This window comes from Artibeus jamaicensis, unplaced genomic scaffold (genome assembly GCF_021234435.1).
Source record: "Artibeus jamaicensis isolate MK-2021 breed Jamaican fruit bat unplaced genomic scaffold, CSHL_Jam_final contig_415, whole genome shotgun sequence".
In the NCBI taxonomy this organism is placed as follows: Eukaryota; Metazoa; Chordata; class Mammalia; order Chiroptera; family Phyllostomidae; genus Artibeus; species Artibeus jamaicensis.
In genome coordinates, this window is record NW_026521823.1 from 35,368,433 (window position 1) to 35,395,982 (window position 27,550).

Here is a 27,550-nt window from a genome sequence, read left to right on the forward strand (position 1 = left end):
GAGGTTCGTTGGGTAGCAAGATAAATTTTTCAACCGACTTCCAGAAAGTAGCACAAGTGCAGGTTTACATACCCTACAGCTACCCTAGGATCTGACAATAAGGAATAAAGGCAAAAATAGGGAAGAGAATGATAAAGACACAGAAAAAGGGTATGGCATGACCATATCCAACTTCAGGGGAATCTGACCCGTGTAGCGTGGTTTGGATTACATGGGAGGATGCTGAAAGGCATCAACATGCCCTTGTCCTTCTTGAGAAAGATCTTCCCATCCACACGCTCAGCCACTGATACTGCCACTGTGCATGAAGGGATACAAGCCCTGGACCACAGCCTCTTTCCTGGGGTGCTGCTTTTATTTCTGCCTCTGCTAGGCAAGAGCTCAATGTAGATTTCTGCTTCCTGAGTGACAGCTTTGTCTCTTTCTCTGACACTCAGAGATATCCTGACTCTCCACTGGAGACAAGGAGGAAATTAATGCATGTTTAACTCTTTTTGTGTCCCCCCCAATTGACCCAACACCCGTGGGCCCTCTCTTTGTCCTGTAAGGCATTTGTGAATGTTTGCGTTCTGGCCTTCCATGTAACCCAGGCTTCTGAACTTGTGCTCCAGTTTGATTCTGAACGCAGAGAAGTAAAAAGCCCATAAACCACCTGTAACATGTGACTGGGTTAATATTCACAAATGGTGTGATTGGGCCCACAAAAACAAGCAAACGGAAAAGGGTATGCGCACTGGTTCTTCCACTCACACCAAAGTCAAATGGAGTCTCCTTTCAGACATCCATCCTATAAAATATATCCTATAAAATATTGCCAAGGTTTGTTTGTTTCACATCCGCTTGTGACTTTCTCTTTCAGCTTTTTGTTTTTCTTGGAATTGCTACTTGCCTTGTATCTTACAAAGGGAAGAATTCTATACCTCTTTTATCTGAAATATCCAACCTATGAATTCTGGTATTTGCTGAAGGTGAACCACTTTCTCTCACACGTTCTTAGAGATAATGTGAGTGCTCATCCTTATAAATCTTTTCTTTGCAGATTGTTAATGCCAGTGTCTTGGTTCCCACCTCTTTTCTCATGAATGTCTTTACGGATGCTGGGATGTTTTCTCAAATGCAGTTGTCTTTTTCCACAGAGTGCAGAGGAAGTAAATTTTCGGAGCACATCAACATTTCTTGTTTTATCTTTACATTTGATCGATAATTTGACTAGGCTGAAAATTCGATTGCTTAAAATCATTTTCCCTTGGAAGTTTTGAAGTCTGATCCAATGTTTCTAGTGTTCAGAGTTCCGATAAGAAAATAGTTGGCAATGTGACTCTTATTTCATATGTTCAAACTCCTTTTAGGTCCTTCCCCTCCGGAAGATTTTTAGATCTTCTCTTTATCTTTGGGGTTCTAAAATTTCATCCACACCTCTTGAATCCCACCCACAGGCCTTTTCAATTTGAACATTCATGATTTTCCAGCCCCAGAGAATATTCTATTTTTACTTTTATTATTTTTTTTTGGTGGTTTTTTGTATTTTTTTACTCTCTACCATGATTTTTTTCTAGGTAGCTATTAGACCTATAGATTACATCCCGTCCCTTAATTTAATTTTTTATTTTTAAAACATCTTCCCCCTCCCTATCATATCTGCAGGACTTCCTGGACTCTATCATTTGTCCCATCAATTTTTTTCAGGCTCAACGTGTATATGAGTGTCAATTACTTTCTAAGGACTTCTTTTTCTTTCCCCTACTATCTTGTGCTTGCTTAATAGATGCAACAACACCTCAGGATAGTCATAATAATATTCTAAAAGCTGTCTTGGTTTCTTAAATAGCCTATTTCTTCCAAGTAGTTACTGTGTTTATTCAGTCATTCTCAAATGTTTAGTAATCCTTAATGGTCCATTCATAGTTATAGGTAGGAACTAGGCTTATCGATGTTGGTAGCTAATGTGGGTTTTCTCTGCTATTATGTTCATTCATTTCCTCAAAAAATATCTCCCTTTATTAGTTTCCCATGGCTGCTGCAGGAAAGTTCCACTGACTGGGTGGCCCGAACAATGGAAATGTACTCTTGCAGTCCTAAAGTCTAGAAGTCCAAAACGAGGCATTGAAAGGTTTGGTTCCTTCCTAGGGTTGTTCGGGGGCATCTGCCCCAGGCAGCTGTCCTGGCTCTGGTAGTCCCAGGCTTCCTCGGCTTGTGGATAGCCGTCACCTCTGAGTGTCTTTACATTGTCCCCCCAGTTCCCACTGTCTGTCTCTGTGTCCACGTTTCTCCCTTTATAAGGACACCAGTCCTATTGGATTAGGGAATGACCTCAACTTAAATAGATTCTCTACAAAGACCCTATTAGATATGAGATTACCTTCCCAGGTACGGGAGGTTAGGACTTCAACATCTTTTTTGGGGGGGAGGGACATAAATTCAATCCATCATACCTCTCAGTGTGAGATGAAAATGCACTTTTTTAATTGGTTAATAAAGACTAGAAGTTGGGCTGGTGAATTCTAGATTGAGAAAGACTGGTCAAGCAGAGGCTCCCCTCAATCCTGCCCCGTTGCGGCCAGTCAGTAGTTCATTTCCTTTCTTTCTCTAGAGGGCAGGCATTGGCGTGAGTGCCTGAGTCAGGGGTAGAGAACACTGGGCTTCCAGAGCTGGGGTTTACTCCATGACAATTCTTAATTTCAAGCAAGCAGTGACAGTGAAGCCTGATATTGGGAACTTGGATCAGGAGGGACAATTGTGTTGCTCAAGTCAGCATCTCTTCCCCTCCCTTACCACTGCTTCTGGTTTGCAGTTTTAGGGGAGCAAACTGACCAGTGGGAGAAAGGCCACACCCCCAGTGCTCTGTGGCAGAGCCATGACCAGTCTGTACCTTTCTTAGGGAGCACTTTCCACTGCAGAAATGGTGGTCATCCAACAGCCACTCCACACCCAAGCCCAGAGGCGCTCTCTGAGAGTGTACAGAGGTGGTTTGGGTATTTTCACTGATCGAACAGTGTTTTTTGAACACTTCTGGTCCCTTACTTTCTGTGTGCTGGGGGTGCTAGATGGTATTCTTTCCTCAGTCAACACTTTGGAGAATACTGCATTTCCAGTCCATTCGTTGCTGAAACTTTCCATTCTACCCACTAGATTCTGCACCTACCTTCTGGCTTGAACAGAGAGTGAAAATCCCCTCTTTCCTTCCCGGCGTCTGTTGTGACGTAGGCTGTAAATGCCACCAGGCTCTCAGCTTGAGTTGGAAACCCCCGGGACTAATGGCTCTAGCACCTCCCCAGTCCCCAAGGGAGGGTCGCTGCGTTTCAACTTTTGCGTGTCAGCCTCCAAGGCGGTCTGGGAGTGCCCGATGTGGCAGAAGGAGGCGGGTAGCCTTTAAAATCCATCGGAGGTCAATGTATTCCATTATATGTGCAGTGCTTCAAATTCAGCTTTAACCTTTGACGAAATTTGCAGTGTTGGGATTTTTTATGCTAGAGCAGACTCGGGAAATCACAGGTGCAACTCATTTTCGTTTTGGCTTACAATCACTGAGGGCTCCTCGAATTTTTATAGGAAATCTCTCTTTAACTTGAGTGCAAAGTGTCTGAAGTCTGTAGCTTGTCTCTGTAATGTACATTAATAGGCAATATAGGGAGCCCTGATTTGCAGAAATTAATTACTAGAAAAACAGCTCTCAGCACTTACCTAGTGTTCGGAGCGATTTGAGAGCCCCCTTGTGGCTGTAATAAAACCAAACTGAAAAGTGATAAAAAGCTTTTAATTGCTTTTATTCTTCCCCTCTCTCTTTTAGGTTGCTTGTTTTATGATATTTGAATTATTTTTCATTTTATATTATCATCAGCATATTTTATGTAATTTCAATGGAGGACTCAGAGATGGCAGCTAGTGCTGATTTTTAAAGTACAGGCTACTAGGGTTTTTTTTTTTCTTATTACTAAACTCAGATTCTTATCATCAAGAGAAATAACAAATCTGGAGGGGTACATGTCAGGAAGTTCACAGGACAAGGGAATTAAGGTTGCATTATTCTGCTTTTTAAGAGACACATCCCCTTCTTTTTAATCTATGTTTTGACCCCATGAAGGTAAAAGCCACCTCCAGCAGCCCCAAGCTCCATTTATTTTGAACCTGTTAAAGATGATTTTCTCAGATTTACATAGAGCAGAGGAAAGGGGGAAAACAATCATCTTCATTGGAGTGTTTTTAAGTCTCGAAGAAATGAATGTTGGAAGTTATTACCACTCAGATGCTTCAATTATGCCAGAAGAAAAATATTTGTAACTGAAAGTGACTGTGCTCCACACTTGAATTGATGAAGGGAGTGCCCAAGGCCAAGTTCAGACAGAACGAATTGATTTATGTTTCTTTTTTTCAGGGAGATTTAAATTACCATGCATATATTTTTCTCAATTTCTGTCATTGCTTTATTAATTAGGCAGAGTTGCAGCAGGGCTTCAGGGCCCACAGCGGCCCACGATCCCGCTGAGGGTCCACGTGGGGAGTGGGGCTTCTGGAAAGAACCTGAAACTCGGGCCATTATCATGAATAAGTGGGTTTGGGAGAGAACCTGATTAGGGCTCTGTGTGACTGACTTTCGGCATCACTTGCATTCTCCTGAAATAGTTTGTGGTATGACATTGGAATCTAGTCACCAATGAATCCCTAGCCCTCCTATTGTTCCTAGCGAGGAGGAAAATGTCATATACAGGAGCTTAAGAACAACAACGACAAAGGAAGAGGAGGTTCAGTTGTTGACAGTTGTGAGTTTGTTGTCATTTTACTGTTCATAGTTTTTGATCTTCTTCTGTTCCTTAGATAAGTAAGGAAGGGAAAGAATGGGGAGAAGAAAGGTACAGGGAAGAAGAAGCGTAATTGGTAGGCATAAAACAGATGGGGAAAGTATAAGAATGGTAAAGAACTTTTATGTACAACCCATGGGCATGAATTAAGAGTGGGGGGAATGCTGGAGGATTGGGGGGTGCACAGCCGGGGGGGATAAGAGGGGGGGGATTGGGAAAACTGTAATAACATAATCAATAAAATATACTTAAAAAAGAATAGGAGAAAACTGAAGTTGAGGCCTAGCTAGAACAGATGAAAGTGGAAGGTGGTACCTGGTGTATTTCTGCTTGCGTGCCCAGGTATAATTAGCACAGACACCAGCTCCAGGGCCTGAGAGGGAGGCAGAGAGGAGGCTGGTACCCAGCTAACACTGGCCAGGGTCACCACTCTATTCTATAGGGACAGTAGAAAATTTCAAGTCCTAACCCCCCATCTTCCTTGGTCTTTTTAAATATGGAACTTTTGCAACATGCAAGATGCTTTAAGGGTATGCACGAATAGCTACAGGGTTGCAGCAAAAGGATTTGCCATCCCCCTGAAGCTCCTGCTGGCCCCAAACTAGATAATCTGAGCATCAATAAGGATCATGCCTGCGATGTATTAAAATTTATTCAATATGTTTAGAGTCATGAGCTGACAATGATATGAAGATAAACAACGTCTGTGAATAGCCTCTTTGGAAGGTTCTAGAAGAGTGGCCTCTTGTTTTGAAAATCAGGAAATAGAATGGGTCAAGCACCCAATCTACCTTGCCTGTAGGAACAGCACCCCTGTGTACCAAATAGTTGATGAGGGGAAGTTTCTCGTGAGAGAAGCATGGCCATTACAATGAAGGAGAAATGATTGAATTGGAACCTCGCCATTTTGCAGCCCTTTAATGAATGACCATCAGTGGCATTCACCAGAACAGAGACCACCAGGCACTCTGTACCTCCAGACAGAGGTCTGCAACACTGCCTGTGAAGAAACAAACGTCAATTATTTCAGAATGATTTTTCTGCCAACTGTAAACAGCACCTGAAGGTGTATTTCATGTCCTGGTATTTCCAGCCAGTTCTTTGAGCTGCCCCTTTACAGGGAGGTGAGTTTCAAAGAGATAAAGTGATAGAATAATATGTAAACCAGGGAACTCTCCAAACTTAGGATAATGTGCTCATGCCATGCTTTCTTTGTAACCCTTAACTACATCAGAACAAAATTAAACAACGTGGGGTCTTCCAAACACCACTGCCTCCAGCTCCATGAGATCAGGTGGTCTTGTCTACCATCATATCCGAGAGGGTTCTATCATAGTATTTGGCATCAAATACATAATCCACAAATATTTTCAAATAAATAAACTAGTTAGTAGCTGAGGAGGAAAAAAAAAGTCCCAGCTCTGCTAGTCTCTAGTTGTTTGACCTTGGGAGAATCCTTTGATATCTCTGAGCACCGCTTCTCTCATCTGTAAAATCCCTCCTCTGATACAGTCTCGGAGTGAGCATGAAGGGCGGTGATGGATGAGGAAAGAGTTCTGAGCCCTGTGAGTGTGGTGCACAAATAGAAAAGCACGATCAGCTGTTTTCTATTATTAACAAAGCTGTTTTAATATTTAAAATTGCACTGTAGTCAGGGAGTTTCTGAGGCTCTGGTGTTCTGGGAGGAGGGACAGCTGCAGAGGTGGGGGGCATGCGCTTACTTGTGCTGAGGGTCTGCAGTGCATGGGTCACTGTGGACCCTTCACCGTTGCATCACCAATTCCCACAACCTCTGTGGTGAGCATTTCTATCTACCCTGCTGTGTAGATGAGGTAGGCTCCCGGGGGGTCGTAGAGGTTAACCAGGTCGCACCAAGTGGGAGACGGACCTGAAATCGAAACCCAGATCTTTCTAACTTCCAAACCTAAGGTGTTCTTTCCGCTGCACCTTAAAATGAAGTGTCCAACACGTTTGAAATTATGTGCTTGTGCTCTGTCCAAATGAGTAGCTTGACTTGTATTTTCCTTACCTCGTCTCTTCCTCAATAAAGAGATGGGAACAGCTGACTTCAGGGTCCAGGAACCTGCTTTGAACACATTTCTAAGGCTTCGTAGCTCTGTGTTCACAAAAAGACCTATTTTAAAGCCACAAAGAGAATATGGCATCGCCTGAGCTTTGGCTTTGTCTGAATCCTTTTGCATCGCTCTTTCTGAGTATCCTTTACTGTCCTGGGGTTCCTGCAGCTTTTGGTCCTGGATTCCTAGGGAGTGTTAAAAAGGAACGGAGCCACACTAATTCCCCATTGCCTCTCACACCCTCTCCTCAAGCATCAATCAGTTTGTTAGGCAGGGTTGTGGGTGCGCCGTACTTAGGAAAATTGTTCCTAGGACTCCTCCTACACTGTGAACTCTAGAGGACCATCTGCACCCATACACTCCTGAGGTTGACAGGGGCCAGGTGCCCTGTGTCCCCCTGCCTCAACCCGAAGGGCACTGCCTCACTCTCATCCCCTGCTGCCCACCCTCAGTGAAACACCAATTGCTTTCCCAGACATGCTCGCTTTTGCTTCTGGAGCTCTGAGTTCAAGAAAGCCTGGGCCAGGGCAGCATTGTCCCAAACTGCACCTCGGCAGCTGACACTTCCAAGAGGGTGGAAGAGACTATCAAAACTGGCATCAGTTTGTGGAGTTACAGACCTCATCTAAAAGCCTGCCCCTCAGAGGGATGTTCGGATGACTGACGTGGTCAGTGCCAGGCAGCAGTCAGAACTGCAGGTGGACTTAGTGCTCGGGCAACAAATGCTGGCCGTTGTTATTATTCCTCTGCTATCCATTTTTGTTTCACAGGGAATGTTCCATATTTGAAGTTAGCTTGTGCCTTCATCATCATGGGCAGGGGGTGGGATGACCTCTAAGGTGCTCTTTCTTTAAGAACTGCCAAGAGATGGAATCCAGTGGGGATCTTAGGTATTTTCTTAAATATGTGAAAATGATCGCTCAGTCCTGATAGCAGAATCTTAGGAAGATCCTAACACAGAATAATCCTTCATGGAAGAAAATGGAAAAATCTGGACAGACATGGGAATTTTCTTTTCAGTTTTTATAATGTTTTAGGAAAATCTGTATCAAAGCTGTCAGATAGAAACCTAAATATCAAAGCACGTGCCTTGCTCTTAAATACCCTGCTTTTCTTCTTTCCCTTTCCCAATCGGCCAGTGCAAAGACAATTCATCAGAGACAGCTCGTTGCCTCTACCTTCTGTCGTTCTCACATCCCCTACAGCCGCGCCTGAGACATTAGCTAAAGAGAGAGCCCAGCTGCACGGGAATGGCCTGATATAACACAATCTGAGTGTACTATCTCGTGTTCTGCTTTGCCGGGCTGGGATTAGAGCTGCCAGCGAGACAGAATTGGGCCTTATCTCCCTCTGGGGCGGCTCCAGGTTTCAGCCGGATGCCCACATGCATAAACCACGGCGTTGCAGAGCAGAGCGCCTTGCCTCGTCCTCACGCCCAAATCCCAGCGAGGCCGCGCCAAGCAGGGCGCCTCTGAACCAAATAATCACGGGAGTCGCTGAATAATGCATGAGAGCAGGACGGTCGCTGGCATATTTGAAACTGTACTGGGAGGAACTGTACTCAGCAAGATAGCGAAAACAAGCCCCTGGAACATGCATTCCCTGAAATTTATTCTTGCAGCAGCCACTGGGGGGAAAGTGAAAGCAAATTTGACAACCGCCTGAAACTCATGGGCTTTGCTGAGTCTGAGACTCGTGGGTTTCACAGCCCCGTAAAGGGGCAACCTGACAGGATTTAATTTTTTATCTTATTGATAAATACTAAGTCTTCCTCTGGAGAATGGAGGGTGGGCTGAGCATCATTGAGAAATGACCGGTATTCTCCAGAAGTCTCTGTGTTCATGCTTTTGTTTGGTTGGTTTAGCATCCATCACGTGCGACTTCCCTTCGTTCGAGTCAGGTGACACCTGGACACTGCAGGGAAACCGCTCGAGAGGCTGTTGGTTGGAGGACCCCCACTGCCTGCCATCAAGCAAGGGGCCTCCGCCTTCCTGCTCGAGATGCCGGCTTCAATACAGCTGCAGAGCTGCTGAGTGGGATTTCATCCCACGCAAGTTTAGTCATTAATTCGATATTCCAGCTGACCATGAAGTGCCGAAGAGACAGATCTTTTTAGAAGCATGCTTCCTCGCCACCGGGTCACCAACCCCATTCTTGCTGTCCAGGAATGCCCATCACAGGTTTGTGTCCTGGGGAGGGGACCTTCCTTGTCCAGCCGAGAGGGGGCCGAGCCAGCAGCCCATTTGACAGCCCTCCCTTGGCTCCCAAGTGGTCCCGTCCCCTGGCGCTTATGAGGTTAGGCCTCATGCAATGGCCCTGCCCTCTCCTGTGTGGACTCTGGTGGCTTATAGTTTGGCATTTTGAAAATGAAATGGGGACCATTCTCTTGACTTGGAAATTCTACTGCTAGTTATTTATTCTCAACACAAATACTTTTGGCTTAGGATCTGCATCAGATTATTGCTTCTGGGCCACCCTGACCAACAGAAGCAGCCTCACTGTCCAAAACTGGGAGAGCCGTCGTATAAGTTATGGTACATCCATAATTGGAAGAGTATGCTTTTATGGAAGATTATTAAATAAAATGGAAAAATGTTCGCCCTGTATTTTTGAGTTTAACATGCAGCTTAAAATATCATGTACCTTATGATCTCAAATGGGTAAAAGAAAGAAATGTGCGTGTGTGTGTGTGTGTGTGTGTGTGTGTGTGTGTGTATTTAACAGTGGCTATACCTGAGTGAAGAGATTGTAGGTGATTTTATTTCCTGCTTTTTCTCCTGTTCTGCACTGCTCCTATTTTCCATAATGACAACATATGGCATTTCTAAGTGGGGGATGGGAGGGGAAATTGATGATTTAAAAAAATCAGAAAGCCAGGCCAGGTACATCTGAAGTAGTCTCCCTTTAAAGTAACCAGGCACACAGGTGAAAAAAGGGGGTGCAGAGCCCCTGGCCTGCAGAGGGAGGCGCTGTGAGCGTTCTCTCTTCTCTTTTTACCCATGGAAAAGAGTCGGGATTTCTGGGTCCTAAGAGAAAGAAAAGTGCCTTAGCCGGAGGGTCTGGCTGCTGTCAGTCACTATGAGGCAGGAGGTGAGGGCAGCTTGGTGGATGGGGGGCCGAGGGCGGTGCCTGGCTGCTGCGGGAGGCAGGATGTCTCCAATTTCTAACCACAATGCGGGGCATCAATTGCTCCGTTGCTCTGACATACGCCGCTGTCACCTTCCTAAAGTTCTTTATTACGATACTTCACAATCATAGTTTCTGATTCCCATTTCCTTCGAGCATCATTTTTAAATTCCTTTATTTGTTTTCGAGGCTTGAACAAAGGGCCTCATCACTGAGTCGAAGGGCAGTGGGAGCGCTGAGCTCTAACCGCCAGGCCCTCTTACCGGGCTCAGCACAGCGCGGGGAATACTTCGCTGGGAGGACAGAGAATGGGCAGGCCTTAGTGGGTAGTGTGGGGCTCCACGGGGAGGTGAGAAATTAACTCCAACCTGAGTGTTTGGAAAGTGGCCGCGGCGCACAGTCCCACAGCGGGAGAGGAGGCTAAGTTTCACTCTTTAGAAATGCCCCCTCGTCTCCAAACCAGTTGAACATGCGCAGCTGTCTGTGCATCTCCGTGGTGAGACCACAGGTCTCCCTTCAGTGCCCCCAGGTCCAATTCACAACCTCTCAAAGCAGTCTTTGTGCGACTCTGAGGTCTGGCAAAACTTGATTTCATAGGGAAAACTCCTTTCCAAGTCCAGGGGGGCAAGAGGAAGGAGGAAACATTGATTATTTCCCTCACGTTTTATAAGATCTAGGCTAAGAGAAATGCTGAGCCTGGTCCGCTGCCGTTGGGTAAGGCACCAACAAGTTCCATTTTCTGGGCACATCACCATCCTGAAGCAGTGGCTAATAAAATGTTTGTATTGATTCATTCCACAAACACTGAATGCCTTGTACCCCATGGTGTACAAGCTCATGTGGTCTAGGCTCTGGGGGATGAAAGGGGAGTAAGGCCTAAAGCCTGTTCAAGGGATAAGACATTCCTGGTCACCGGCATGAAGTTAAACCATGAGCATAGGTCCATGCAATGGAATATCACTCAGCCATAAAAAGGAATGAAACCAACTCGTAACTGCAGGGTACAAATTGATGGTTGCCAGATAGGGGTGGGAGGTTGGGGAGACAGGTGCAGTTGGTATTAAGAAGTGCAAATTGGCAGTTATAAAAACCGTCAAGAGGGAGTAAAGTATTGAGCTCAAGGAATGCAGTTAACGACATTGTGGTAACTATGTCTAATGACAGACGGCTACTAGAGTTATCGTGATGAACGCGTCATAAAATATAAAATTTCTCAGCTGTAATTCAAAACATTTTAATTCTTTTTAAAAAAAAAGATGAAACATGAGAGGCACAGGTTTCAGGGAAAATCCCTCCTGCTGAAGACAAAACAGAGGACTGGCTTGAGAAGTTTCTGCAGGAGCTGCTTTTTATGGACCCACTGAGGTGTGGTATGTGGAGATGGCCATCTTGCTGCTGGATTTACGAGGGTTACGCTAGTAGTGAAAGGAACCCAGGGGTGGGTAGAAGTGGGGTTACAGTTGTGCGTACATGAACCATCGATTTTTCTTGTATTATTTATTTATTAATTATTGTATGACTTATTATTGTTATTAACCTACTCTTGCCCACGCCTGTATTCAACTTCCCCTGTGAACCTGGCATTTTGTAGGTTCTTTCAGATGTGTTCTCGTCACCTAGGCAAGTCATAGCCTCATAGAAGTGAATATTTTTTATTATGGTTGACATATACTATTATATTAGTTTTAGCTGTATGGCATAGTAATTCTGCATTTATATACCTTATGATGTGATCACATGATATACCTGGTAACCATCTGTCACTGTACAAAGTTACGATATTATTGACTATTTCCGGTGCTGTACATTACTTCCCCATGACTTATTTATTTTATAACTGGAAGCTTGTACTGCTGCTTCCCCTTCATCTGTTCCACCCACCCCCACCCCTGCTCCTCTCTGGCAACTATCAGCTTTTTCTCTGTATATGTGAAGTTTTGTTTTGTTTGTTTGTTTGTTTTGTTTTTTGGATTCCACATATAAGTAAAATCATATGTACTTGTCTTTCTCTGCCTGAGTTATCTCACTTAGCAGAATACACTCCCGGCCCGTTCATGTTGTTGAAAATGATAAGATTTCAAATAGCAAGTATCGGTGAGGATGTAGGGAAAAGGGGATGTTCATACACTATTGGTAGGATTGCAAATTAATGCAGCCACTGTGGAAAACAGTATGCAGGTTCCTCGAAAAATCCAAAATAGAATACCATATGACTTAGCAATTTCGATTCTGGGTATTTATCGAAAGAAAATGAAAACACCCATTTGAAAAGATATATGCACCCCTATGTTCATCACAGCACTATTTACAATAGACAAGATATGGAAGCAACCAGGTGTCCATCAACAGGTGAATGAATAAAAAAGATGTGATATGTATGTAATGGAATACTATTCAGTCAATAGATGAATGAATAAGAAAGATGTGATATGTATGTAATGGAATATTATTCAGCAATTTTAAAAAGTGATTTTTTTAAATCACCACAGGCTGAGTGGTTACAGCATCTTATATCTCTTATTCCAGCGTTTCGATGAGCACATTAGACCTGCCTCTTGTCCACTGTAGAATTGAAAGGGAAGGACTAGATGGCAGGAAAGAAGAAAATACCAAGGAGGGAAAGGAAGCTTGGAGGAGACTGAAAATGAGGAAGGGGTAGGGAACGATGACAGATGAGTGTCTGTTTTTTTCATCTGCAGGGGGTCTATCCACACCCATGTTTCTGGGCTCCTCCCTGTTGGACTCACGCCATGACTGCCAAATCCCTCTCCTGACCTACTTCTGTCCACCCTGAACACTGTTGCTAAATGAGTCTCTCTAAATCAACACATTTCCTCTTTTAGCAGTTCACAGTTGTTTTCAGAACCCACGACAATTTGGCCTCAGCATCCTGTTCTATTTCATGCCTTCCTTCCACTCGTTCATTTATTAAACAAACGTTCAGTGGGAAATGCAAACATGAACTGCCTGGTCTAATTAGGCCACTCCACTCTCCGCACGTTCTTTGATATTCTGTGGCCTCTCCCGTCTTCTGCAACTTGCTCATCAGTGCCTTTTTCTAACATCTACCACCCTTGCACCCACAAGACTTGAGGACATTTTATTGTATTTTTTATGTTCTTCACATTTCCTAGTTAGGCTCCTCACACGTAGCAAACCTTCAATAAGCATCTCTTAAATGACTTGATGCTTAAAGAACGGAGCAATTATACGATAAACTGCTTAGAGAAACATAGGTTGTTGAAGCAGTGGGGAAGAAAACTAGTAAGTTTAACATTTTTAAAGAGTCCACCTCTTTGTTACTAATTACCTATTGTATGAAATATTCAACTTTTTACTCAAAGTCCATATTGACTATCTCTCTTTGTGTATCAACCATCATCAGCAAACGATGGATATATTAGAAGACCATATATCTTTTTATTCTGTCCACACATTTTACACATTCAAAAATAATATCAGGTTAGTATTTGGGAGAGGGAAAAGTGATATTTATCAAAGGCAATATTAACCTTTTCACTAAAATACATTACTTTCATATGATTATCATTTCTTTTATAAAGCATCATTTATTGAGCATTCACTGTGAGCAGGACTTCGTGTGAGATACTGTGGGATACAAGGTCCAGTTATCAAAAAAGACCTCGAAGGGCAGAGGTGGCCAAGAGTTTGACGTGCGGGTCCAAAAAGTGCAGTCAGTGATTCAGTGCTTTGTGGAGGGTGGAGGCTGGAAAAGTCAGGGAAGACGGAGGAGATGCTTGCGCTGGGCATGGGAAGATCATTGGGATGCAGATGAGCAAAGGGAAAGGCAAAGCCCGAGGGAAGGCAGTGAGGGCCTTGTGCAGTATTTAGAGATTCTAAACATGATGACCTTGCAGCTAAAATGCTACAGCGATTTCTAAAGCAGCCACGGAGAAGAGTGTGTTCTGTGTCCTAGGAATTGAGGAAGCCATGGTGGTTCCTATGGTGATTATGGGTTAAAAGGGTTATTGAGGTAACCAAGGCACCAGTGCCCTAACCTTCCCCAGTAGGCGGGTATTTGCCATCATCACCCTGTGGCCACAAGAGTGACAATGCTGAAGAGCAGCAATTGTGTCACAAATGTTCTCACAGAAATTCACCCAAGCTCTCCATGAAGTAGGTGGCAAATGGGAAACCGGCTGACAGGCTGGTGTCAGAGACACAAAGTCGCCTGTTTTAGGGATAGTTCCTGTCCAGGGAGATTGGCAGAACATCTTCTTAAGTTGGTGGTTAGAATTTCTGTTACTTTACCAAAGCCACTGGGTCCCTGAGATCTGTTTGAGGACAATGTCTTCATCATCTCCAGGTCCCCGATGCCTAGTCCCAGTGGTTGGCAAATATGGGTCGGGGGGGGGGGGGATGCAGTTGGGAGGTGGGGGGAGGTGCTCAGTTAATGTTTGGAAAGCTAACACGTGAGTGAATGGATAGAGAAAAGGGGAACATGAGAGTTTACTTATTTATCTTTCTAAAACTTGGGGGGAGTTTTGGTTAACTGCAAAGACATATCTGTGAACAGATGATGCTCAGTGGAAGCTAAGAGATCGGAATGGGAGCCCACGAAGTCCTGTGTGTTGTAGCCATACCAGGCTTTGCTTGGGAGCTGCTTCTGATTCCTCTCTTTTCCACTGTGCTGTTGAACAAGTAAGGCCTGAAAAAGGACACTTGCAGGGTTCAGTGGTTTCCTAAGAAACGGAGGTGGAAGTTGTGGGAGCAGAAGGAAAAGAGTCTGTGTTGTTTTGGGGGGTGGGGAGAAGATTTTGTGATGCTGGAGCCAAGCTTGCGCACAATAGAGTCTGGGTGTGTAGACGTTACTTCATCAACGATTTTTGCCGTTTTCTGTCTGAAAGTAGAAAAGCAACTGAAAGGAGAAGGAAATAGAAATGAGAACTATGATTTAATGTATCAAATTTTGTGGGGGTTTTTTCTTCAACAGTTGATTGTTCTTCAACTCTATTATCTTCTTTTTATCATTATTATTCTACTTTTCCATTTTGATTGCTTTGTAGGATTAAAACAAACAAAATAGACATGAGAATATATCTGATAAAGCAAAACCTGAACGCTATTAGTCATTCCGTTCCAGACCCATGAGATGGGACAACTTTGAACTTCATCCATATAAATGTTCCACTCGTACATTTTTATGTCTTGATGTCAGAGTTAATTTCAGTTACAAATGGGCCTCTAACCTATCTGGCTTGTAGAACTTACAGACATTTGGGACTTATTACTCATGTAAATGTGGCCTTACTCTCTAGTCAGTCATTGTTAAGTATAATGTTAAATTGAATAAAATTACATTTGAAACCAAGACCATTTTAAGCTTATATCAGCTCTAATCAGCTTTGAGAGTATGTCGATGTCCAATGAAATGAAGGCCTCAGGAACTCTATGGCCCATTTTCTCAAGTGAGACAAAGCCTCTGAGATTCCAGGAGCAGGTTCCAGTTAAACCTGGTCACAGACCATTGCCATCCCCCGTCCTGAAACCCTGCAGATCATTCCACCACTGGAAACCTGTGGAATGTGCCCAAATAGGAGACATTTCAAATTCGAGGGTGAGACTTATCAGTTGATTACCATCATCTTCGTTATTTAAATCCTCTTTTGTGTTTTCTGTTTTGCCCAATTAACAGAGAAATAATAAGTTTTCCGTGTGTAGTTTTATTTGACCCAATGCAAAGGTTTCTCTGATTTAAGTTCTTCTGTTTGCTATCTTTAACCCCCTCCTGAGTTACATCATAGTCATTATTAGGTCTCTATATTTACCATGAAATTGTTTTATGAATTAACAGTCAGTCTCTGCTTGTAGAATTAGAAAGGGAGCAACTTCCAACGTAGGACAAAAGCAGGATTAAGAGTGACATGTCATAATATTCAACTATAATAACATCTCTGAGCAAAACTTGATCGCCAGTATTTCTTTGTGGAGCCCAGAAGCTATGTTGGTCACTTTCTGATTTCCCTGCTGATCTTTGGGGACATTTTCTTCCACTGATGGAACTGTCATTCTGTCACAGGGAAAGACAACAGAGTAATGTAACATGGTAACTGGCCAAAGTACGGGCTCAGGCTGGCCTGTCTAGGTAGTTTCAGTGAATTGCTCGTCCAGATTTAAAGGGAAGCCAGTGTTACTTGAGGTTTTGAAGTTTCTTTAGCACATTTTAAAACTATTTGGCAAGATATTCAAAATAACTCAATACAGTAAATGTATCGTTTTAAATATTATAGTGCATCAATTATTTTTAAAATAGCATTAAAAACATTGTACCCTTAATATCCTTACATTTGTCATTGCATTTAATAGGTATTACTTTTTTTAAAAAGCAGTTTAGATTGGCCAAGGGAAGCTTGGTGGTTTTTTCAGAATATTTCAGGACACTTGTCCGCCTCACAGAAGTCAGGGTGTTACTCCTCATGCACCTGCGGCGGGATGTGTGGCCCATTCCACTGGCAGCTGCTCAAATTATGAGAGGGATTTTCCTCATTTTGAATCATATTTGTTTTCCTTTAGTGCCTGCTGTTATTTCTTTACATGCTGATTTCTCTAACTCTCTTCTTGCCATTTAAGCCAGAGGTACCTTGATCTTTACCTGATCATTTTGGAGCCAATCATTTATAAAAGATATTTCTTTGCAAAGTTCCATGAGATGTCATTAGGTGAGATAAGACCTGTAATTATGATAACCATAGCAGATGACAATTAATAGCATTCACTGAATATTTGTTGCATTTTTGTTTTTAAAATATCAATCTGGTACACAGGAATGCACAAGGGCTTTGAAATAATTTTTTTTAAAAAGCCTAGATTCTGTTGTTCAAGTACTAACTTTCTCTAGGATCTTGGGCTATATTTTCTACCTTTATCAGTCTCTGTATTCTCAGTATCCATTAAGTACCTGGCACAGTTCCTAGCATATAATAGTTGCTCAGTGAACATTAGTCTCCACACCCAACCATTCCACACACACCCTTCCCCTCCCCCACCCCCTTGTGATCCGGAACAGGACTGTAAACAGAAAAATAGGAGCCTTGGCTTCCAGTGGCTTCCAGCTTTAACCTCTCTGGTCCTGCAACTTCCTTGCATGTTTCCCTGCCAAACGGTCTCATGTCTACTACAAAAGTCTGTTGTGAGAATCCACTAAAATATTGGATTGGTAATAACTTTCCAAATCACGATGTGTTTGTTTTCTTAATGTAAGTAAGGTATTGTAAATGCTGGTAGTCATTTATTGGAGAATAACTGCTGAATGGATGAATAATCTAGTCCCACCCTCCTCCCTCCCCACACTGGAGCAGGGAGGGAAATCCCAGAAAACTGAATGTTGAAAACTGGCTCACACATGTTTATGGAAATATGCACATGTGGGAACATGCACCTGATCAGTGCCAATCCAGCCAAACACGCTCATGTGAACATTCGGCAGAAGAGCCCATGGCTCAGCGCTGACATGAACCCTACAAAGGGTTAGCACCCGGGGTTACAAGGGTCCATGAATGACTGACACTCCTCCTTTACTTTCTTCCAGGAATTTCTATTACATCACCATGTTGCGTGATCCGGTGTCCCGTTACCTGAGCGAGTGGAAACACGTCCAGAGAGGGGCTACGTGGAAAACCTCCCTCCACATGTGTGATGGGAGAAGCCCCACCCCCGATGAGCTTCCCACCTGCTACCCCGGGGACGACTGGTCTGGGGTTAGCTTGCGGGAGTTCATGGACTGCACCTACAACCTGGCTAACAACCGCCAGGTCCGCATGCTGGCGGACCTCAGCCTGGTGGGCTGCTACAACTTGACTTTCATGAACGAGAGCGAAAGGAACACTATTCTGCTGCAGAGCGCAAAGAACAACCTGAAGAACATGGCCTTCTTTGGGCTCACGGAATTCCAGAGGAAGACACAGTTTCTCTTCGAGAGGACATTCAACCTCAAGTTCATCTCCCCCTTCACACAGTTCAACATCACGCGGGCTTCCAACGTGGAGATCAATGAGGGTGCTCGCCAGCGCATTGAGGAGCTGAACTTCCTGGACATGCAGCTTTACGAGTACGCGAAAGATCTCTTCCAGCAGCGCTACCACCACACCAAGCAGCTGGAGCACCAGAGGGAACGGCAGAAAAGGAGGGAGGAGCGGAGGCTGCAGCGGGAGTCCAGGGGCCACCGGTGGCCCAAAGAGGATGGGAACCCAGAAGGGGCAGTCACCGAGGACTACAACAGCCAGGTGGTGAGATGGTGACCCCCCGCCCTCTCCTCCCTCTGGAGCGGGAGGGTGATCAGGTGCACTGCCCTTCTGTGGCATTTCCTTGGAGACCGTGGGCCATTCTGAAGGCATCTGGCCATACGTGGCTTGAGCTGGGCACATCACATGCTTCCTCTTTGTCTTCATATTACCCGGAAGGAGATGATGAGGCTTATTCTTTTCTTCCTGACATTTTCCAGTCTGGGATATTAAGTAGGGCAAGAGTGTATCCAGTGTGGATTGCGTTGGAAGGTCGAGGAGAGAAGCGCCAACAAGGAAACAGTCCTTGCGATCTCCTCTGCAGCAGCATAGGTTACAGCTGGGTGACTGGAACCCACAGAGGCAGACATGAAAAGCCAAATGATGGCTTGGATGTTCTGCTGAAACTGGTCTGTTTCATACTGTCTCTGTAATGGAAATATTGGTCTGTTTCAAGAGGGAGAACAAGAAGTCCCTTTCAACCCTTTGATGAGGTTTTCGGCCAGCCCTCACTTTGCTGTTGGCTGTCGTCTTTGAACTCTATTTGAATGTGGTTTAAATCATAAGAAGAGTAGTGTGTTTTGTTGCAGTCTTTTAAAGCAAGATTTTCCCACTCTTGACCATCACGACAGACTCACATCCTACAAAGCCCTGCATTCTAGACCTGAGCCACATTTTCTTCCCCACTTTTTAGGGAACTGCAAGACAGGGGTGCCTGTGGCCCCATTGGTAGGGGCACTTGGGAGAAAATGTGCTTATTCACTAATGCCTAAGGAGATCACAAGTTACCCAGTTTTATTTTCAATGTAAGGAATGGATGCTGAGGGGAGAGAGAGCAGGAGGATAAACATATGTCTACCATCTCCAAACTGGCTACAGAACTTAGTTTTATTCTTTTTTTAAAGAATATTTCAGAGTGTCATGTTTTTGGAACTGTCATCTTCTTTGATAAGGTACTGCTGGGTTTGAACTCTGTCGTCACAGAGGAAAAGACATTTCAAAGGAATTTGGTCTGAAAATGGGAGCTTAGCTAGCAGGCATACAAACGGTCCCTAAATAAATAATAATTTTGATTTAGGCCAGGAGATATGGAACACAAGGAGGTGGTTACCCCAAAAATCTAAAAAGACTCTGTCTCCAAAAGTCTTGAATATTTCTAGCCTGATAACCTTTTTCTCCCTACACAGACTTCACCTGTTGCTGGACTGTGGCTACAGCTGGAGAATCCGTCTAGACTCACAAGGGTGTCCAACCTGTGACCCGTGGGCTGCATACAGCCCAGGATAGCTATGAATGTGGACCAACACAAAATAGTAAATTTACTTAAAACAATAAGAGATTTTTTTCCATTAGTGTTTATGTTTTTAATGTGTGGCCCGAGGCAACTCTTCTTCCAGTGTGGCCCAGAGATGCCATAAGTTTGGTCACCCCGGTAGAGTGTACGAAACCGAACCAAAAAAAGCACTGCATTGCCGAGTGTTTCTTCTTTTCACCTTTTCCCAGTCACCACTACAATAATACAGAGTGTTTTTTAATAATAAGGGGAGACAAATGGAGAGGAAATAGACAGCCTTGCCTACCCTTCAGTAGGAGGGTCAGAGTGAGTGAAAGTTTCACAACAGATTGATCTGATCAATCCCCTCAAGGAGCTGAAGGCAAAACGAGTGAAACTCCTAAATCAGGTTGAAAAGCCTATTTCATTGATATCCAGCGTGTTTGATGTTTAAGCCAGCTTTGTATAAGCCACATCTCAGCCTCCAGAACACTCTCTCTGGGCTTGAGAGTCAATCAACCCACTGGCATTCACGGAGTGCCTGCCCACACGGAGGCACTCTCACCGAGGCCTGGGGCCTCCATCAGAGAGAGACCTGGGGAAGTTGCTTAGGGACTTCTCTCACTACCCTTGGCGTCATCTGTCATGTGAGGGGAAGGCATTATTGGGGACCTCCCTTTTGCCAGGAACTGTGGGAGGCCCTTGTCCTACTTTAAATCTATTCACCACCAGTTAGATTTTATTAGTCCCAATTTCATAGATGAGTAAAGGGAAACCCACAGACAATAAGGAGTTTCTCATGAATCGTGCACTAGGTCTGGCTGACTGCAAAGTACAAGCTCTTTTTGCTCCATCATGGTTTCCACCTGGGATGAAAGCTTCCTGCCAAGCATGCAAGAATCCAGCCGCTATTGCCCAGAAACATATGTCTCTGCCCCATATGGATGGCACAACTGGGACAGCACCAAGTTGGCAGTGACCCAGCGCCATCCGGCATTGGGTGAGTTCAGCCCTTTCCATGTCACCGACCAATCGATGAGCTCGGAGACTGGTGATTTTTTAGGCAATCGTACTTTTGAGCTATACATAAAGGTGAGTTAAAGGGGCCAAGTACATACAGGGTCTGACACAAATAATGCCCCCTTTTAATTACAAAATCTTCTGTTATGAAATCACAAGCATGTCATTCTGGACCATAACAATATCACACTCAAGCACATCATAGGACATTTTAGGCGAAATGTTCAAATGAAAACTATAAGTTATTACACTCATATGTTGACCCTACCAACCACACTCCAGCAGGCTTTACTTCTGCCAGACCCTGTATTTCTTGTTGGTTGGTAGAGATTAGGCTCACAAAACATTAATGTTTCCTTTTCCAGTGATTTGTTCCTAAGGTAGGGATGGAAGGAAGATTGCAGCTGGGATTAATGGGGAGCTCTTTCTCTCTGTCTTCACATTTAGATGCCAGGATCTAATATTCTGCCTAGGATGGCAAGACTGCAAATTATCCCTCCGGCTTCCATCGTGACACACACGCACATACGTGTGCCCACATCCACACATGTGTGCCCACACCCACACATGCACGCACCACCATGATAATCCAGTACTTTGTCATGTGGGAAATCAAAACAAGTTAGAAAGCATTCAGATAGTTTCTTTTAAACTCACTTTAAATTTTTGGCAGGGAATGTGTGCATAGCTGAGACTTGGAGGCAGCCTCTGATAACTTCACACTATTCCTGAGGTACCTCGGGATTTATATCAAAAGCCTATCCGTGGCCTTGCTGCTAAAGGCGTGATGTACGGTGCTCCACTGGAGACCAGATATCAGGATGTTAGAGGAGAAACCATCTCTTCTCCTTGGCCCGAGGCCGGTGCTGAGCAAATTAAAAAGACCGACAAGGGCTTTCTCCTCATGTCATTTCACTCTAAAGCAGCACACTTGTCATGTCCCCGGGGTTCTGTGTTGATGGAAACGAAGAGGTAGGCATGCAGTTTGTTCTCCGAAAGTTGACTGCACACCCACCTGCTGAATGGAGCTCAGGGACGCGATGCCAGCAGAAGGCATCTGGGCCTAAGGGTCTGTGGGAAGTTGTCAGCTTTACTCCCAAACGAAAGTGATTCCAGATACATTAGCGTTAAAAGCCCAAGAAGAGAGAAACAATGTTCCCCAGGGACTTCCACTCCTACTTACTCCTGTAAATCCCAAGTAGATATTCCTTTCCTTCTCTGGACAAGGGCAGCCCAGGAACCAGACTGGGATGAGGTTTCTCCGTACCTGTGTGTGTATGTTCAAGTTATTATTATTATTATTATTACTACTACTGACTGAGATACATAATGTCTATTCTGACTCATTTACTGGCAGCTCCCTCTTGGTAACTGAAGAAAACACTAAGAATTATTTGGATTCCCTTTCTAATAATTAATAACATTAGCAATTAGCTTGAGACAACAGTTAAGGGTATCATGTGTGCTGTATTAAAATGTATTTTTATCAGCTAAAGGAGGTAACTGTGATAAATAATTCAGCCAAAGGTTTGAAATACACAAATTTGTTCAAAAGTCATTAGAGAGATAGTATAAATATGGCAGAGAAGGTCTATCAGCTAGACCTAAGGAGGTCAGCATAGATCCAAAAAAAATAAACATAAGTGTAAAATCAGCCATTTGGCTGATTTAACCAACAAACTCAAAATGATAGTGATTTCAATAAGATTGAAGAATTGTTCTCAAGAGACAAACTGATGTATAACTATAGTGTGTGACGTTACCGGAAGCCAGCACCCTCTCCTGTTGCTTTTTCATCCTAATGTGCAGCTTCCACCTCATGGCCCAAAACAACTGCTTCAGCTCCTGCCATCTCATCTACATTTAGGACAGCAGAGAGGCAATGGATGGAAGTTGCACTTTTAGTCATATGTTGTGGGCTAGCACCTAGCTATTAGCTACATTTAGCAGCAAAGAAAATCAGAAAATGTCTTTATTATTGGTTGCCATGTGCCTTGATAAATATGAAGGTCCTATCATTAAAGACACAATGTAAAAATTAATACTGATAAAACTATTAGTTTCTGACACAAAAGGGAATTTTAAAATAGTTCAAATGATTTTCCATGTCACCTATGTTGTCATATGTTTTACAATGGATAAGATTAAAATCCGTAACTTTATATAGCATTTAATGCTTTTTAAAAACATTTTTACACTTAGTATCTCATTGCTTTTCACTGTATCCTTCTATGTCAAATAGAACCTCTATTCATTACCCATTAGATAGTGCGATGTGGAAATTCAGAGATGTAGAAAGATTCCCCAAAGAGTCTCATTTACTAACAAGAAAAGCTGCTCAGAGTCCACTCTCATGACTTTCTAGCCTTTCCTACTACTTTACACTGCTCAGCCTCGGTACTGAGTTTGGGAATTGAAAAAATGTGGACCTAACTCCTTATTGATTTACATCTCTCCTTACCCTTTCATGGAACTGCCGTGACTTGGGTGATGCCGAGGAGACTGGCCGACTGGTCAGGCCCTGCTTCTAGTGAGGGAGCCTGTTACCGGGAGTGAAATGGCAAACGATTGGCAATATCACGGGGGCTGCCGCAAAGCCCAGACATTCCCACGGCTCCTGTGGGATGTCCACCCCATCCAATCCAAAAACTTCTCAACAGGATGCCAAGGGGATGTGCTTGTACCTCCTCAGGGAAGCTCAGGGTTAGAAAGATGAAAAATCAGTAGCAGCTTGAATAGTGAAGCTTAGGGGGTGATTAGTACAACCCCTTCGTTAACAATTTCCCTTCCTCTCTACCTCTTCCCCAGAATTTTTATCAGCCACTAATTTCTTTGGTTTTTAAAGTGGTTTTTTTTTTGGGGGGGGGGGGTGTTAAATGACTTTCTCTGCACATTTGCTAGAGAGAGGAAATGCCTTCAGCTGTCATGAGTTAACACCTTCGCACAAAGTTTATCTGATTTCGTCCCAACCATGACCTCTTGCTGAGAGGAAGGTCCTATAAAATGAATCACACTGCGGCACAGGATAGGCAGAGTAGGCATAACCACAGGAAAAAAATAGAGCTCATAAAAAGGGAGAAGATTGTGTACAGGTGGAAAGATGAGGAATTAAATGTGTGCCAGAAAATACTGCAACATAGAGAATGGCTGATGTACAGCTCCTGTCCTCAAGAACAAGGGCAGGCTGGGGACTAATTCTTTTGGCTCATGAGACAGGACAAGAGCACGGGGACAGTTCTGGGGACTGTCCCCAGAAAGGAAGGCTGAGTGAGTAGGGCAAGTCGGCTCAAAGAGAAAGCTGGGTGGGACTTAACAATACCCTGATCTGATCACAGCTGTGTCTCCAAGGCTTTTCCTTTCCCATAGTTGCTGCACCCCACAGGCCTCAGGAACCCCGACTCGAAGCCTCCGGGCTGGTGGCTACCAAGGCGGGTTGAGTCTGAGGACTCAGCGCCTGCAGAGGTTCTTTCTCCAAGACACTTCCCGCTCTCTTCTTTTTGAATCCCCTTCCTCCATATCTACTGGACATAACCCTGTTGTTCTCTGACCACATTTACCTGGACTCATGTGAACTGATTCCCTAAAACTTCGAGTCAGCCCTTTTGGGCAAGTGGGTGGGTTCTGAAACCTAAGTGTTTTATAACTGAATGGGTGGAATGCACATGGACCCGTCTTCACAACCCTTGACTGAACCAACCGACCTTGCAGAGGTGCTGAGATGTCCAGAGGACTGGCCTTGCTACGAACACCAGCAACATCCGCAAGACAAACCCCCTGGACTTCCAGGCAAGGACTGGAGGTCACCTAGCAGAACTCCAGATCTGAGAAGGCGGAAGCGCAGATGTTTCTTGAGCTCGTGTTGGACGTGGTCTGTGGAAGAGACTACAATCCTTTGACACATTAAATGGCATCTCTCTGAGCCCATGTTCTGCTGCACTGTGCTAACTCATCAAAGGGCCAGACACCAGGGCTGAGCAACCTCAGTTCTCACCAGGGAAAATCACGTTCCCAGGAAGCAGAGTTTGTGCGATTTAGTCCCCGTCACATTGGTCTCCTACCAACTCGTCGCTATCTTTTTTTAAATCATATGATCAACTTTTCTCTTCTTTCCTTGTTTCTTTTTTATTCCCCCTAGAAGTACTTGCTGAGTTTTGCTTGATTGTTTTTCATTTCATGTATCAAAGATGAAAAATGTTGGAAAGAAAAATCGGAACTTTTATCTGGTGCCCCATTTTAGATGTAAAAATAGTTATATTCAATAGATAGTAAATGATTTCTCCTAAGAGATATTTTCTTTTGTTTCTGTGCAACGATATGTATGAACTCGGGTACTAAGAGATTGTATTGTGACATTATCAATCTTTATTGCTATTTAAAAAAATGATAGTTTGTAGAACGGAGGATTTCCATTGATGTGAAGCACAATTTAATGAATAAGTTAACATATTAAACTGTTGTGATGTCAAGAACAATTTTTCCCCTGTGGTTCTGTCAGACATTTTTGCAAAATGAGAAAAGTTTGTTAAACACTTTAAGGGATTTATGGAAACTGAATCCACAGGATCAGCTTTGTCAAACTCAAAAAAAATCCATGCTTTGGATACTGATGTGGTTATTGGATGTGAAACTTTAAAAGCATAAAAGACAAGGCAAATATAGATTGAAACAATTTAAAATCTCTGAGGCCAGAGAGGATTTCACCAGCTCTCAAGCACATAGGCTTCTGAAATCACGGTTCTCAGGAACCCTCCACATTCACTGCATACTCCAGCACGTTGGCACTCACTGGGAAATGTGGAAAAGCAATCTGGAGGGGAGGTGAGGAGGAAAAGACGTGAGAAAGAATGCAGGGAGAGAAAACCATGAATTGGAGCATTTGGAGCTCGGTCTGAAAGGCAGGAAAAGAGGGAGGGAGGGAAGGAGTGGGGGAGAGGGAATGGAAGAAGAAAAACAACAATAATGAAAAGTAATATGTGCCTGTTCACAGTTTTGAAGTGTATGGTTTGTCAGATGCTTAAAAATATATGACCAGGTCCTATTCCACAAGCGAAGAAAGCAAAAATGCGGAAGTCAACATACTCAACAGTTGCCACATCAAGAACGGTTGTTTCCCCCCACGATTTTGTTAGACACGTTTGCGAAATGAGAACAGTTGTTTAAACCTTTAAGGGATTTATGGAAATTGAATCCACAGGATCAGCTTTGTCCAACTAAATTGTCCAGTACAGAAAATTCTGTGAATGATGACATGGATTGTTTTCTTTTTATTCTGCAGAAGTGAGATTTGTGACACTTCCCTCGTTTATGAGTTAGTGAGTTTGGGAGCCCTAGAAAAAAGTCATTTGACTGTGTCCTTCTAACTAGTGGGAATCACCCACAAAGGGAACTTAACCTAAACAATTGAGGTAAGACATAGGACAGGCTCCAAAGGACAGCAGAAGTGCAGTGCACACACAGGTGTGTGCTTGTGCACACACACAGGTTTGGAAAGCTTCCATCTTCTAAGGAAAACCTCTGATAAGAGAAGGACTAAGGAACAGCCAAGATTTACTTTTTCATCCGATTCGCCTTGAAAACAGCATTGCAAATAAGATTGAAAAATATATCAAAAATATTGAAAATCTGCCCTCAATACGGTAATGTTTCACTATCACTATATCTTTTCATTTTCAAATATAAATCTGAACATTAATGAAGTCTAATTCAGCGTAACTACTTTGTATTTTATAAACAATGTCGATAGTTCTTATACTTTCAAAATAGTACATGATCTTAGATAATTTGGAAAACACAAGATACTGAAAACTCCATACATTTTACAGCCAAATCCTGACATTATTTTGACCTATTTCCTGTCATATTATTATGCATTAGCAATTAGAATAAAATTTTAAATAACATGTTTTAGTAAATTAGAATAATAAATCTGTGCAACTTAAATGCATATATTAACATCTTAATGCCCATTCTTTGAAAACATAATTTTAATAGCTACTTATAATTGATCATTCTCATAGTTCGGTGCATTCTGGTCATTGTCTATTTTCCCATTCATATAACTATCACTGAAGTGAACATATTTGTATGTAAACAGCATCTATGGTAAGTGTGTTTGCACACCTGCTGGAGACAGGGCAGCAGACCTCTGGATCATGTCTTCCTAACAACTCCAAAAGAAAAAATATTCCAGAGAGTCAAAAGGACACAGATGCAGCTACATGAACTGTGAAAAAAAAGTTAAAATGAAAGTTATCTATATAATCAAAATGGAGAAGCCCAAGAACTTATATGTACACCCCATGGACATAAGCTAAGGGGGAGGGAGGCTGGAGGGAAGGATGGCGTAGGGCAAAGGAGAATAAAGGGGAGGAAAAAATGGGACAACTATAATAGCATACTCACTAAAATATATTAAAAAAATAAAAGAAGCAATGTAGGCAAAAGAAAGAGAGGAAGGAAGGAAGGAAGGAAGGAAGGAAGGAAGGAAGGAAGGAAGGAAGGAAGGAAGGAAGGAAGGAAGGAAGGAAAGAAGGAAGTCATATAATCAAAAGAAAGTGTATGTAAATGTTCAGAACCATTTGTCTAGCCCTGGACTGAAGGTCTCATTCCCCCAAACCACTGTGGGTACTGGCTGCTGACTAACAGCTCTCAGTAGTCTCTCTCAAGGACTGACCCTCCCCGCAGGGTCCTGCCACGTTTTGGGGGCCAGGCCCACACAGATGAGTCTGCTGTGGAGGTAAAGGTCAGATCTTCAGACTGGCGATGTCTTCACTCCAGGGTCAGCTGAGGACTTCACTGCAAAGTACCCTAGTTCACTTTCCACGTCAGTCCCCTCCGTGGCCCTCGCTCATCAACAGGTTGTCCCTGATCAACTGTCCCCGCACCCGTCTCCACCCCGCACTCCGCCCTGCAGGGACCAAGTTCTAGCCCACACAGCCTCCTGCAGAGCGTCCCCCTTGTTGCAGAGCCTGCAGATTTCCCTTCTCGTCTTTGGAGTTCAGCTCTGAACAGTTATTTTGG

The 27,550-nt window shown here is 43.6% G+C and overlaps 1 protein-coding gene across 2 annotated transcripts in view; it reads left to right on the plus strand.

The window, feature by feature from the left end:
- Positions 1-24,948, plus strand: part of HS6ST3 (heparan sulfate 6-O-sulfotransferase 3) — a 606,626-nt gene extending 581,678 nt beyond the window's left edge. The window contains exons 2-3 of one of the 2 annotated variants that reach the window (XM_037132464.2): positions 17,547-18,240; positions 19,425-24,948. In XM_037132464.2, coding sequence (XP_036988359.2) covers positions 17,547-18,240; positions 19,425-19,496 — 766 coding nt within the window. In that variant the 3' untranslated portion in view covers positions 19,497-24,948. Of the gene's footprint in view, positions 1-17,546 lie in introns of both variants that reach the window. The other variant, XM_037132465.2, reaches the window with a different exon arrangement.
- Positions 24,949-27,550: the final 2,602 nt, after the last annotated feature.